The 14,131-nt window shown below is 36.7% G+C and overlaps 1 protein-coding gene across 1 annotated transcript in view; it reads left to right on the top strand.

Moving 5' to 3' along the window:
• Positions 1 to 661: 661 nt before the first annotated feature.
• LOC140166863 (uncharacterized) overlaps positions 662 to 14,131 on the top strand; it is a 156,851-nt gene continuing 143,381 nt past the window's right edge. The window contains exon 1 of the mRNA XM_072190351.1: positions 662 to 941. Coding sequence (XP_072046452.1) covers positions 847 to 941 — 95 coding nt within the window. The 5' untranslated portion in view covers positions 662 to 846. The remainder of the gene's footprint in view (positions 942 to 14,131) is intronic.

Here is a 14,131-nt window from a genome sequence, read left to right on the forward strand (position 1 = left end):
GCATCACTGATTATATTACAATCACCATTTTAATTACCTCTTAAATGATGTCATTATTTCTTTTAAATGCCTATATTTCAGGTCACCATACAATCTAAAAATCTATTATTTGAGGTGAACTGTGCTGCCGTGACCTTGAAAAGTCACCAAAACCTGCAGCACCGGTACGGCTAAATGATTTATAGTCGCAAAGTTCGGAAGACAGGGCTAAAATTAAAGCAACGATCGTCAGCGGTAAAACTGACCGAGAATAGGCGTGTGACCGAGAATGTGTTAATCCAATGGCGACCTCAAAATTGGCGATATCGCTTCCATCACCGCCTGCTCTTCATAATTATTTGCTAAAATTATTTGCAATAGCACCCTCAATCTGCCTGCAATCTGCGGTATAAATTTTTTATCAGATCAAGATGATGGCGCTGATCATGCTGATCGAAAGCACGGTGATTTTAACTTAAAATATTAAGATTGTGTCCTGCTCGTATTGGTAAGCTTCACACCAATAGAACGTTTAAACTTGTCAAATGAATTGCATATTAATAAGAATAGACATAGAAAGATAATTGTTGTAAAATTTCATGTTTTTTCGATGTTACTTGTAATATTATTACATTTGGGAATAATTTTAATTGGCTAAAATTATATATAGAAACGCTTTCAAAACATTGAAGAGGCCTGCAAGGTTTGCAGAGGAGGTGTGTGCTGTGTGCTGCATGTTGATGGACTTGCTGAAATCGTGAAAATGAGATTTTTAATGTACTGTGATCAAGACATGTGTCAAACCCGAATCTAAGGACTATATAACTATTTTGCATCTTGGATTGTATATTTATCAAAGTTTCAACCATGCCTGGATTAATAGCAGCGGGGCGACGTTGGTCTATTGGCAGTGATGATTTGGTGATTCCAGGAGCCATATTATTTTTCGTTCATCTTACATGGTGAGTTGCACACATTGTTATTGTAGTACACACTCTGACACGGCATGTATTGTGACCCCGGGGGGGTCACTCCCATTGTGGCCTGTACACCATCCGCGATAATGAAAACGCGTAAAAAGGGTCGTTTTTCGTGGGTAGGCACGATACGCGCGTATCGCGTTTAGGTTGTCAAAAACATGAAAAATTGGAAAAAAGGGTAGCAAAATTGCAATTTCTAAATACGCGGAAATGAAATTTAGGGTATGAAATTTGATGTTAGGAATGAAATCCCCGTTTGTTAAATCCTTGTTTAGGGTGCTTTTCAAAAGTTGATTATCGCGGATGGTGTACAGGCCACAATGGGAGTGACTCCCGGGATTGTGACCATGATGATCTGACACTTGATCAGAGCAGAGAGGGCACATGAGGCATGTGCCGCTCAAATCATGATATGGGTACCGGTACTAGTAATTATTCTTTGCAAGAAACCCTTTCTATTGACACATGGGGGCATGGGAGACGATGCATGCTATGCGCCATACAATTACAATTTACAAATGAATAGTACCGTACATGTAATGCAGGGCAGGGCTCAAAATGGGCTGCCAGGGCGATTGGCTACCAAATTTCACAAAATGGCCACATGGTCTTTTTGACCCATCTGCATGAAATGGAGAGGAGAGCATGGCCTAGCGGTTAAGGCATAGGACTGTGAACCCAAGGGTCAAGGGTTCGAATCCCAGGTCCGGCTCTTTGTGTCCTTGAGCAAGACACTTCACTCTACTTGCTTAGTGCTTCGGAGGGCACTTTAAGCTGTCGGTCCGTGTACATGCATATTTTCTCACATTAATGTAGTGTGCACGTTAAAGAACGCCACAGGCTATTCGAAAAGAGCAGGGGATCATCCGGTCATGTTGACTGTACTTCAAAATACACTCATCTACTCTAGGTTCCAGAGTAAAAAATAAGTACAGCTTGTCTGTACGCAGTGCGACAATACTCATACATATGAGGGAGGCACTTATAAGGAAGAAGAAGAAGAAGAAGAAATTGCCAATGACTGAATAAGTCAGTCTCAAGGCAAAGCAGGGCTGTCAATTACATTACTCTCACATCATGATGTAAGTTATAACACGGCCAGCCCCATGGGGAGGGGGTGGTCGATGGTGTGCAGTGGGGTCACACACGGTCATGCACCCCCATAAATCTACACCATGAAATGTTTACCATAAATCTGCAAAAGGTCTGCTTGTCTCGGTGTAAAAATAGCAAATAAATTTATAAATGGGAATGGGCCAAAATGTCAACAATTTTAACAAATAGTAGGCCTGGCATTTTCGGGTAATTTTGTACCTGGGTACCCGCCGCAATTTTCGGGCGGGTAACCGGGTACCGAAATTGCAACAAAAAAAAAAAAAAAAAAAAAAAAAAAATTTTTAAATTTTTTTTTAAGTTTTTTTTTTTCGGTTTTAGTAAATCTCTGGACCTAGACCTAAATGTTAGGATCATTCATGTTTGACCTAAAAAAAAAAAAAAAAAAAAAAAAAAAAATTCAAGATATTTTGTTATTTTTAATATGAAAATTGATAATTTGTATTCATGTCATAGTCTATTAATGATTTTAAAATGTATTGAATTTGAATGCATTTTGAAATCATTAATAGACTATGACATGAATACAAATTATCAATTTTCATATTAAAAATAACAAAATATCTTGAATTTTTTTTTTTTTTTTTTTTTAGGTCAACCATGAATGATCCTAGCATTTAGGTCTAGGTCCAGGGACACTACAAAACCGAAAAATTAAATGATTAAAAAAATTAAAAAAAAAATTTTTTTTTTTTTTTTTTTTTTTTTGAATTTCAGGTACCTGGGAGGTATTTCCTACCTGGTAATGTAATCTCAGGCGGGTACCCGTTTACCCGACCGAAAATGCCAGCCTTAACAAATAGGCCTACATAGTACACATACCCTATGAACATTTGATGAAACCCATTTGGGAGCGATTGCCGAATAGGGTGCAACTCTACTAGTCTTATTACAAGACTGTCCTACCCCAACCCTCAACCCTAAACCCTAAACTCCATAAACGAGGACTGGACTCAAGTCTAGCAAGTTGCACCCTATTCGGTAATTGTACCCCCATTTGAATCTCTGATATTTTTTTAACACATATGATCCAAAAATCACTTTTGGCCAGAATGAAGATTTCTCTTGAAAAGGTCTGCAATTTGGAAAATCTGCACCCCCACCGAAAAATTCTGGGTATGGGATGGGCCTGCCAACAGCCAAGGTAGTAAAACCTCATGATTGCAGCGTCAAAATCCCGGGTTAAATAAGAATTTTTTGTCCCTTCACCACCCACTAAAACATTTTAGATTCTCAAAGACCCTGGACCTCCCTCCCCCCCCCCACCATTGTGCTCTAAATATGTGCATGGAAACATCCACTTACAGTACATTAAAAATCTATAGAAATGTTAAAGAGATACAATATATGTTTTGTGAGGGAGGGGAACCTCCAGATGTACAAAATGTATGTCACCCACACCCTGTACTTCAGGCACCTTTACTGTACATTATTTTGTGCACACATTCCACAAACAAGTCATATTTTTGATATCAAATTTTGAAATCATATATACGGTACGGTAAGGCTCTGAGTGAGTCCCGAATTGAGTCCCGCCCGATAATCCTATTACCCGGCAGGAAATTCCCTGCCCGGTACCGAAATTAAAAAAAAAAAAAAAAAAAAAAAAAAAATTATTTTTTAAATTTAAAATTTTTTTTTTTTTTTCATTGAATTTGAATGCATTTTGATATCATTAATAGAGTATGACATGAAAACTATGTATCAATTTTCAGATTAAAAACACAAAACAATGTGCAAAATTTTTTTTTTTTAGGTCAATCATGATCCTAGCATTTACATTTGTAGGTCTAGATCCAGAGACACTACAAAACCGAAAAAAACCTTTTTTTTTGCAATTTGGTACCCGGTACCGCTTCGAAAAAAAAAGTTTGGGTACCGGGAGCCGAATTTCCGAAAATGAGAGCCTTACGGCACGGTAACCAAAGGCAAAAAAAATCCACAATTTTATCTTAAAAAAATGACAAAAAATTGGATCAGTCAGAGCAAGAAAAAAAAACCTCATCACTTTCTAAAATCCTCTGGACGAAAAGTTATTTTATGTGGCCTGTGACAGGATAAGTGAAAACCCTAATTATAATTTTATATGAAATCCACATGTATACATTGTATCCACTTATCCAGTTTTGTTTGTTTGTTTGTTTGGTGTGTACAACAATGTATGTATGTTTATAGAATATAGATGAAGCCAAACTTATTGATTGCCCTGTCCTTGAACGTGCATGCATCCTAGCTCAAAACAATATGGTTCAATAATGCATTTCAATATATGCAATTGGAACGCCAGGTCTCATTAATGCATTTCCAGGCTATATTATTTTAGGAGAAGTATGAATATGACTGAGACAGTCTGTGTTTTTGATTATTCATTATGTATATACTATTCAATTTTTTTTTGAGGTCCTCACCTTTGAATTTGGTGTGCAATATTAAATTCTTTTAATAATTTAATAAAATACCTTCGCATGATTTTTGTCGCATTGGGCATAAAATCCTGGCATAAAAGAAAGATTTCTGACTAACTTATGAATATTCAGGGTCTGAAATTTAAAATGAATTGGTCAGCAGGAAAAGTTGTATTAAATTGTTTGTAAAATTAAGCAGATTTTAGTTAAAATTATATGAAATGTAATGTTTTTTTGCAGGCTGTTTAATCGTTAATAGGGGCTTTTTTCTTTCCTAAAAAATCACTTCAGGCCTCTGGCATCCCCGACTAGAAAGAACTGTATCTGTGTACTAGTCCACAATGTGACGGCTCGTTAATATTGCATTTGATATCAATAATAGTACTGTGCATTAGACAAGTATACATGAGTTGGTCTTCGTGCAACAAACAACAAAGGTTAATTTTTTGTTTGAATTGTGTCACAAAAGATAATTGAGCTATTTTTAGTTCATCCTTTTAGTAAAAGTGGTGTTTTTTGCATGATCGATTTTTCCCACTGTCACATCACTTTACAACAATTTATATACGTACTTTTGATTGTTTTAATATTTTGGTTGACTGTAAATTGAGTGTACTATTTTTTATTTTATTTATTTTTTTGTTTGCAAGTTTTTAAATTTTGCACAAGGGCAATATTAATTAATAGAAGAGCGCAAGCCGAAAATAGACCTAATGAATTCAAAATTTTTTTTTTTTTAAAGTAAAGCACAGACTTTACAAAACAAAACTGCATAAATTGCCTAAATTACTGATCTTTTTGTGTGTGAATTGTGTTGATTTGTGTGAAATATTGTCATTTCAAAATTGTGAATCAACAGATGCATGTGTAATGCAGAATGCTGTCAATGCATTGTTTAGTTGTCCTATTTTACACTGTACATACCAGTACCTTTTGTGAATGAAGCGATTTTGTCACCTAAAGACCCCATAGCAACTGTACATTTCTCATGCATGTCTGTGCTCACCATGATTTCCACACAGTTTCCTGACTCATCCGGAAAGTTGTAACAATTTCTCTAGATTTTGTGAGATTATTTTCAGATAATTTCTTTATAAATGCCTATGGAATGGTGTAGACATCTAAAACAAAAGCATGACAAGTAAAGCATAAAAGCGTTTGACATGCTGATGCACCAGCAGTGGTGTTTCCCAATCTCTTGAAGCCCAATTAATTGATTTTTCTGGCAACCATGCCAGACAACCCTGTGAGTCACACTTTGTGAATACCATCATACTATCAATTGGTAAATCATTCATTTATATAATGCACTGGGCATTGTAACAGTTACAAATTGTAAAAAATTATATTAGAATAAGAACAATATTTTAATCATATCTTCTTAAGAAAATTAAGGATTTATTAAATGTCATAATTATAAAAATTTTATGCCTTTTTGGTCATAAAAGGTCCAAAATTTTGAAAAAAAAGTCCACTTTTTCAAAATCTGGCCCCCTAATAAATCCTGGTTTAGAGAAAAACACAGATGATGATACATAACCACAGTTACCACATCTCACGCATGAGCTGAATTCAATCAGTTTTTTAATTGATCTGAAAAATTTATACCATGTTTAGGATGTAATGACTGCTGAAATATTAAATGTGTTATCAGTCTGTTGCCTGCCAAGTATGTACTTAATAATGTCAGTACCCTCTGTGACTCTGTGCAGATGTTTTTGGGCTTGGCCGAATATTTTAATTCTAAGAAGGAAAAAAAGTTACAGGCTCTGTATGTGTTATACAATAGTAAACACGGAAATTAATATGCGGTGTCACCTAATTTTATGCACCCAGCTCAAATGCATTTGAAATTGAATTATATTGGCCCGGTGTATTGCACGTCTTCAACATGCAGAATTCATCTCATTTTGTTTAACTGTGAGCAGTATTTAATATCTTATTTTGTTTACAAAAGTGATTGCATTCTGAGTGTGCTGTTAGATCTCATGAAAAAAGGACAAATAGCATTTTATAAGAAAATATATAGAAATGTGCATTTGGATTTTAGAAACAGGGGGATGTTTTCTTACTGACATTAGCATCTCAGTGCTCAGCATTTAGAGTGTCGTTGTCCATCATCCATATTTTTTTAAATTTTTCATGCATTTCTTACCCTCATCTCTCAATACTGCTTTACATTTGAATAGAATTTACATAATACCTGAAGGCATGTTGAAGTGGATACAGTTTTTAATTATCATGCTGACGTGACAATGTTTAGCATGTTTTTCAAAGAAGGAACCAAGCTCTAGCTGGACTTAATATCAGATAAATATAAAATATTATAATCTTCAGATACCGGTACTTGTAGATTTTATGATGACCCTATTGACAAAAGAGAATTTTTGTATGGGGTCTAAGATGGTGCTGCACAATGTTCATTGTCGTCTATGAATGCAATGCTATTCTCAGGGAAATCTTTTTTTTTATCTTCATGTATTTTTATTATCAAAACAAAGAAATCGTGCAGAGAAATCACAAGAAATCACATGGAAAAAACAAAAAAAGCAGCATAAAAAAAGATTACAATGGTACAACTAAAACATTCTACAAGTAAAAAACTAGAGTGTTACAATTCAAATCTCCATTTTTTTAAATGCACAGATAATTTACCTTTCCTCTTAGCAATATAATATTCGGTATCTTTAAGAACATTCAGAAAAGTTTTAAATGAAACAAAAGTAGGTTTTTTGTCTTGAAATTTACACTAGATATGATATTTCAAACATAAGCAAATGTAAGTGATATATTTATCTAAGGGCAGTTAGGGCACTCCAAATAATTTATCAAATGTTGACAAATCAAAATCAATGTCATGTTTAACTTTGATAACTTGAATAAGCGCCTCCCAAATAGGTTTAACAATATCACAATTGCAAAAAATGTGGGAAGAAGTTTCCGGAGCTTTATCACAAAGCACAGTTGGGAGAATTTTTTCTTTTGATTTTAAATAAAAAATCATTAAAAGCAAAGCCATCATGAAAAAATTTGAAATAAAATGAACGTAATTTGGAACTAATGGAACATTTGAAATTCCTAAGATGAATTTCTTCCCAATCCTCAGAATCCACAGTGAGGCACTTGTCCAACATCAACGAATAAGCATATTTAGGAACTTTTGGAGCATCAATTACCTTCTTCACAAATAATTCAAAAACATCATCATTTTGAATATTAGGATACTCCAACCACTCACATTCTCAGGGAAATCTTGGTGTGTAACAGTACATAATGTACACATTTTCATGAAGCTGTAGACTTTCACCACCAACTCACAGTTCTGACTGACAAATTACCTTTCCCAAGAGCTAGCCAATAGAGGGCAAGTGTTAACACCTGTAAGCTTGAAGGCTAAACCACCCTTGCCAGGTTCACACGGGCAGCACATCTTAAGATTTGGTTAATTTTAAGAGACATTATCACATACAGTAATTGAAACTCCATTCTGAAGTTCCCCTATATGAATTGACACATATCTGGTCTGGAATCGCTGGTGTCTCTTTATTTCTTTCCTCTATCCCTCAGGGGTGTACTGCGGTTTCAAGGTGCATAATTTTCAGCAACTTCTGGAATAGTGCTCCCCTTCACTAACTAAACTGGTGACAAATCCCAAACCCTGCCAGAAGAAAGTAGCATGGCTCACTGGTTAAGGTCTTTTCCTTTGGTGCGAGATGTCCCAGGTTCAAATCCCCACAGGACTGAAAAAAGTTCTGCTCTCCCCGTGGCTCATCTGGTAAAGGCGAAGCAGATGAACTATGATAAAAGACCTTGTTGCAGTCAGTTCCGATCAGAGTAATAAGCCTGATTGTTGGCTACACTTGCTTGTCCTGTAAAAATGCCCTGCGACGCCTTCACCAGGTCACTTGTGCCTGGCCGAAGTTTCGCCAGTGTTATCTCCTACATGTAGATTTCAGCTGTTAATACAATGCCTAAATATGCTTTTAACATATAAATAAAATTAAAAAGCTATACATGTAAGTAAGTGAGTTTCATATTGGTGAAAGAAGGTTGTGGTTTTTAATTGAAACATCCCTGTAAATAATCACCTCCCCCCACCCCGCCAGGTGCCTGGTATCGACTGAGAAAATCATAATTCAAATTCCTCCCCACCCAACCCAGTTGTGTTTTGACCTAATTTTATGAGGAATACACAATGGAAGAAGGATCTTGAATTTTAAAAATGAAATGTATGCCCACTTGGAACATATTTTAAAGATTCCATGGATGGAATTAAAACAGAATCACAAGACCCACTTTGTGATTCTTGTACATTTTGTAAAACATTTTGTGTTCTAAAGACATCTAATTGTACAAATGTACATGGATAATGAGTTCTTCATTTAGTTATTTTTAGTAAGAGAAGCAGAGACTGCCACGCTCCCGGGCCGCGCTGTTGAGTTGAACCTGGCCTACATTGTATTATAACACCACCTTCACAGTCAGATAGATCTACACTGCACCAAGTGGTATCTAGAGAATTCCAAACTCTTAAGGTTAATTAGCTACCATGAGCACCATGAGGATATGACTCCTGATAATAATAAAACTCCCTGCATGAAGTCTTCACATAACTTGACATTGATTGTGACCTTATGCAAGTTCAATTGGTAATATTGTTTGCTTAGCCAATGGAGGAGATAGTGTAATAAGGAGGTATTTGATGTGGAATATGAAATTGCTGCCTCGTTTGAAATAAAATAGAAATAATTGTTGATTTTCAGTTTATTGTGATGATGATGGTATGAGGAGGATAGTGAAAATTAATACCTGGTAATGAGGCACTGCGATGAAAAGGACAGGGATGATTTTGAGGAGGATGTAGATGAGATGTTGCAGATGATGATAATCATGGTGAATAGGAGGAGGGCGATACTGAGGAGGTTATAGATAAGGATGCTGATAAGGATCTAATAATGTTGCAAACTGAGGATAATGATGATGAGAAGAAGTATGACAATGATGATGAGGAGTATGACATTGATAATGAGGAGGACGTAGATGAGGATGTTGATGAAGATGTCGATAAAGATGATGCAGAAGAGATGGATAATGATGTACATGTAGATGAAGATGTTGATGAGGATGATGCAGATGAAGATAATGAGGAGGAGGAAGGTGGAAGAAGAAGATATCAATCTTCCCAAAAGATATTTAATAATGAAACTATAATATTATACTATGCCTTGAAATCATTACTAATCAATCGTCATGACAGAACATACCCGTCTGCCATGTGGAAAGAGCATCACAACTAAAACGGAATCTACATGTATTATAGGATATTGCACAATCAGAGCTAAGAGCTATCAAGATTCTCCTGGGCCTCCCCAGTTGCCCCCCCCCCCCTCCTTAAAATCCCAAAACAAAATTATGAAAATGTCCACTTTTTGCAGCAAGTTTGAACAAAATTTGTTGATTCCCCCCCCAAAAAAAAATCACTTTGCCCTCCCCCATGCCCCCACCCAAAATTTTTTTTTTATAAAATCAATGTTTCTCAGAGCAGGCTTGAATCCAGGCAGAATAAGTCAAAAGAAACACAAAAAGCAGCTATTCATGTGGCTTTACAGATACATCATTATTACGCAGACATTGACAGTTAGTGGCATGTTAGCAGTACAAGGTGATATGAAGAAATCAATGCAAGATAGATAGATGGATGGATAGTGTCCATGTCAAATGGTAGGGAATTCAACATGTTGTGACATACTGCCATGCCAATAATATTCATTGCAACTATTTAATCATGATAGAAACTGCTCTGTACTTTATTAGGGTCAAAGAATCTTGTTGAACTGTGACAGCAAATGTGTAGGGGCTAGGGGTTTCGATTAGATTATAATGGAAAATGGTTTGCTCTGAAATGTTTTGATGTTTTTCTGTTGGGTAAATTATAACATGTGAAAGAACATAGTTGAAGGCAGTGAATGTCACCTGAGTATGAGGCAGAGAAGAAAATAAAACTATTAACCCTAACACGGCTAGACACCACAAAATACCATGGGGATAACCAGGCCCGTACGCAGGATTTTTTTGGGGGGGGGGTGCTGATTTTGAAAAAGTGGACTTTTTTTCCAAGGGGGATGCAATTTTGTGAAAAGTGGACTTTCTTCACAAAGTTTGGACCTTTTTTGACCAAAAAAGTGTAATAACCTGATTTTTTTTATCGCTACGCTCGCAAATTCTTAAATTTTGGGACTTTTTGTATACTTTTGCATACCCCCCCCGCGTACGGGCCTGGGGATAACCACTGCACATGCATGAATCCCATGTGATGCCATGATGCAATCACCCAAAGTGCTGTACATGTATGCTCACGGAATCGCTGGCCAGGCCAGCGCAACCCCTGTGGCTACTGGTCGGTGATCGAGGGGTCCAAGGTTTGAATCCTGGGTATCAAGTGACCTCTTTGTTCATCTTCTCTCCTTTTTTTGTTTCTTCTTTAAATTCTGATAGCAAAAAGTAGTGTCTAGTGTTACTGTTAGGGTTAACTAACATATATTTTCCTAGATTGAGGTAGATGTTAACCCTAACACGGCTAGAGACCACAAAATACCACAAGGATAACCACTACGGATGCATGAATCCAGGGCCGTAGCAAAGTTGAAAAATGTGGGGCGGCCATTACAAATGTGGGGCGGCCAAATGCACAAATTGAAATAAAGATATAAAGAAAAACACAACAAATTTCTTAAAAAGTGGGGGCGGCCATGGCATCCCCGGCCGCCCCGCTTGCTACGGCCCTGCATGAATCCCACATGGTGCCATATGACACGATCAAGTGCTACATGTATATGCTCACAGAATCGTTGGCCAGGCCAGCGCAACCCCTGTGGCGTGTGCTTAGCACACAAGGGGTCTAAGGTTCGAATCCCAGGGGTACCAATTGAGGTCTTGGTTCATCTTTTCTCCTATTGAAAAATAGCACCACCCAATCGATCCCATTGCCAGTTTTTAACCGTCTACACCAAATGACCCCCTTTTAGATTTTCATATGGTTCCATACTGAATGACACCCTATTTTTGAGAAAATGCCTTCACCGACAGACTCCTTAAGGCGTACTCCGTAACTCCGCCAGGACCAGGTACGTTACTTTCATATTTCTGTGCCCCCAGGCTATAAATTGAAGCCACATAACATTATATAACACATAGCATCAATCGTGTGATGGTTTTCTAGCTAGAGATCAGTGAAAACATCTTTATGTTAACCTTTCCCTAATCCTTACATTGTATATAGTTACAAATCTCATTATGCTTGCAAGCCAGCTATCGACTACCACATAATCCAACTACCACATAATCCAGCGATATTAGCTTAGTAATATTGGTGTCCCTTTACTCTGATCATAAATATAAATTGAAATTTGCGAGGAGTGTGTGATATGCACGATATGTTTTAGAATAACAGTCAGTGGCCGTTGGGTGTGAAGGGAAACTGTAATGGCTTATACATTATTATCTGTACCAGGTTACAATATCGAAGTCTGGAAGGGGATCGTGTCGCTGCGACACAAATTGCTGATATTCGGGGATAACATAATAATTTCTTTGAGTATGTTTGAAATTTTTGTTGAAATAGAGTAGTAAAATACTTTATAGCTTTTGTCACACGTTTTTAATTATTTTGTTTAAATTGTGGTGAAGCATGAGAAATTTTAAGTCTAATCAGCAATGTGCATCTCAGGTCATATACTATTACATTAATTTTGTGTTCATAAATTTTTGGCAATTTTAAATCTTTAAAAAAAAAATTATGTTAAAATCTTGGCAAAGTTCTCTATAGCATAAATTTGCACACTATATACATCATTATGTTTCCATTCCAATTTGTGGAATTGAAATAAATGCACAAAAATTGCAGGTTGTATGCATGCCCCGGGATGCATGCCCCTTTAGTGTGCCTCCAAAGTAAAGATAGAATAACAGTGCAGTGTAATATTAAAGTGAGATCTGTATCTAATGTGTCCCTGTCGTATATATACAAAAAATGAGCAGCACATTAATATCACTTTATTTAGGTTATTGTATGTGTAGTGGCATGGCAGGTGGATGTATGTATCAAGAAAATTGTGTTGGTTGCTGTTCAAATTTTGAGTTATGGTCATCGGAAGACTTTCTTTTATATGTTATTGTTTTGAACAGCATACAAATTAATAGTATGTTGGGAAATGACAGTCTACATAACATGGGATTATCAGTATTGTAGCATGAACAAAATTACTGAACATTAATTTCTGTTTTTGCCACATATTTTACAGACAGTGCTGGTTCATTTACCCAATTAACCCCATGAGAACTACCTGCCTATTGGTCAAAAGAAGTTTTCATTATCAATTGGACCAATCAGCAACATTGTTAAAATAATTTCACCACACAAAAAAATTGGGGTGAATTATTTGCAAAGCTCCATTCTAATTGGTGATGATTTTAATCACCAGTTAGCATGAAATTTAAAAAAAAAATGAAGATACCATGTAATTGACCAATCAGAGCTAATGTTAGATCAGCAGGTAGTGCTCAGGGGGTTATAAAAGCAGCTGTTTCGTGGTAAGGAGGATGGAAAACTGATGTTCAGTTGTTCATGGATGTCATCTGTATTTGTTGTGGTTCTTCTGTTGGAACCTGACAACTACCCATAAAAGTAGAGGGTTCCGGCTTGCACTATCCCCAGTCCCAGGTCTACGTCAAGCTTGTTCCCCCACCTTTTGGCAAAATGACCCATTTTTCAGCCACTTTTTGACAATTCAGGCTGAATGTCCATGTCCCCCTCCCTCCACACATTTCAAGACGAATTGACTCTAATGTCAGACGGTCATTTTTGTCTGTGCTCATGCACACCAGCAAATTCAGGTAGGGTGTGAACTGTAGGTTTTGTTTCTGTATGCATAATCTATTTCAAAACACGAAAGTTTGAGAGCATAATTCCGGGGCATAATTATCATTTATAAATAGCATGATAGTATGATAAATGTCTGAAACAAATATCAAAACGTGCATGTGATATACCACCAAACTAAATAAACTAGCAAAATTATAATGTCTGCATCCCAGTCATGGGGAATAATAGGAGCAGCACATCAACCGTCCATTTGATACATGTATGTATTATGAATTCATCAGACAATGTTATATTCATTTCGGTGATATGCCCAAAGCAGGTGTTTTAAGGAGGAAGATGTTGTATAATTAACAGTTTGTGTAGAAGATGTTTTCAGTTGAGAAAAAAACGTTATTAAGGTAATATGTCATGTGTGATGTCTGGTCTAAATGCCTAGGAAAAACAGATGGGCACTTCCGCTTGTGGACGTTGTGCAGGCACAACTTTACCTTTACCGCAACTCACCTGAAGCAATTACAGGATAACATTGTTTGTAAAACGGTCGCTCCATGTGGAGACACGCTTGGGTCCTGATGGGACCAGGCTCAAACAAAATGCTCAAACCAGGCTAAAAAGCCTATAAGCATGCTGGCCTGTATGGAAAGAGAAGTGAGACACAGATTTGAAGACAAAGAACAAGGAAAAGAAGGCCACTCCCAACAATCAAGTTAACAATTTTACTGTCAGCGTCTGGGTCAAGAGAAAGGAAGTGCTAGCCTTACTCCAATCACTAG

The sequence above is a fragment of the Amphiura filiformis genome, chromosome 12, assembly GCF_039555335.1.
Source record: "Amphiura filiformis chromosome 12, Afil_fr2py, whole genome shotgun sequence".
In the NCBI taxonomy this organism is placed as follows: domain Eukaryota; kingdom Metazoa; phylum Echinodermata; class Ophiuroidea; order Amphilepidida; family Amphiuridae; genus Amphiura; species Amphiura filiformis.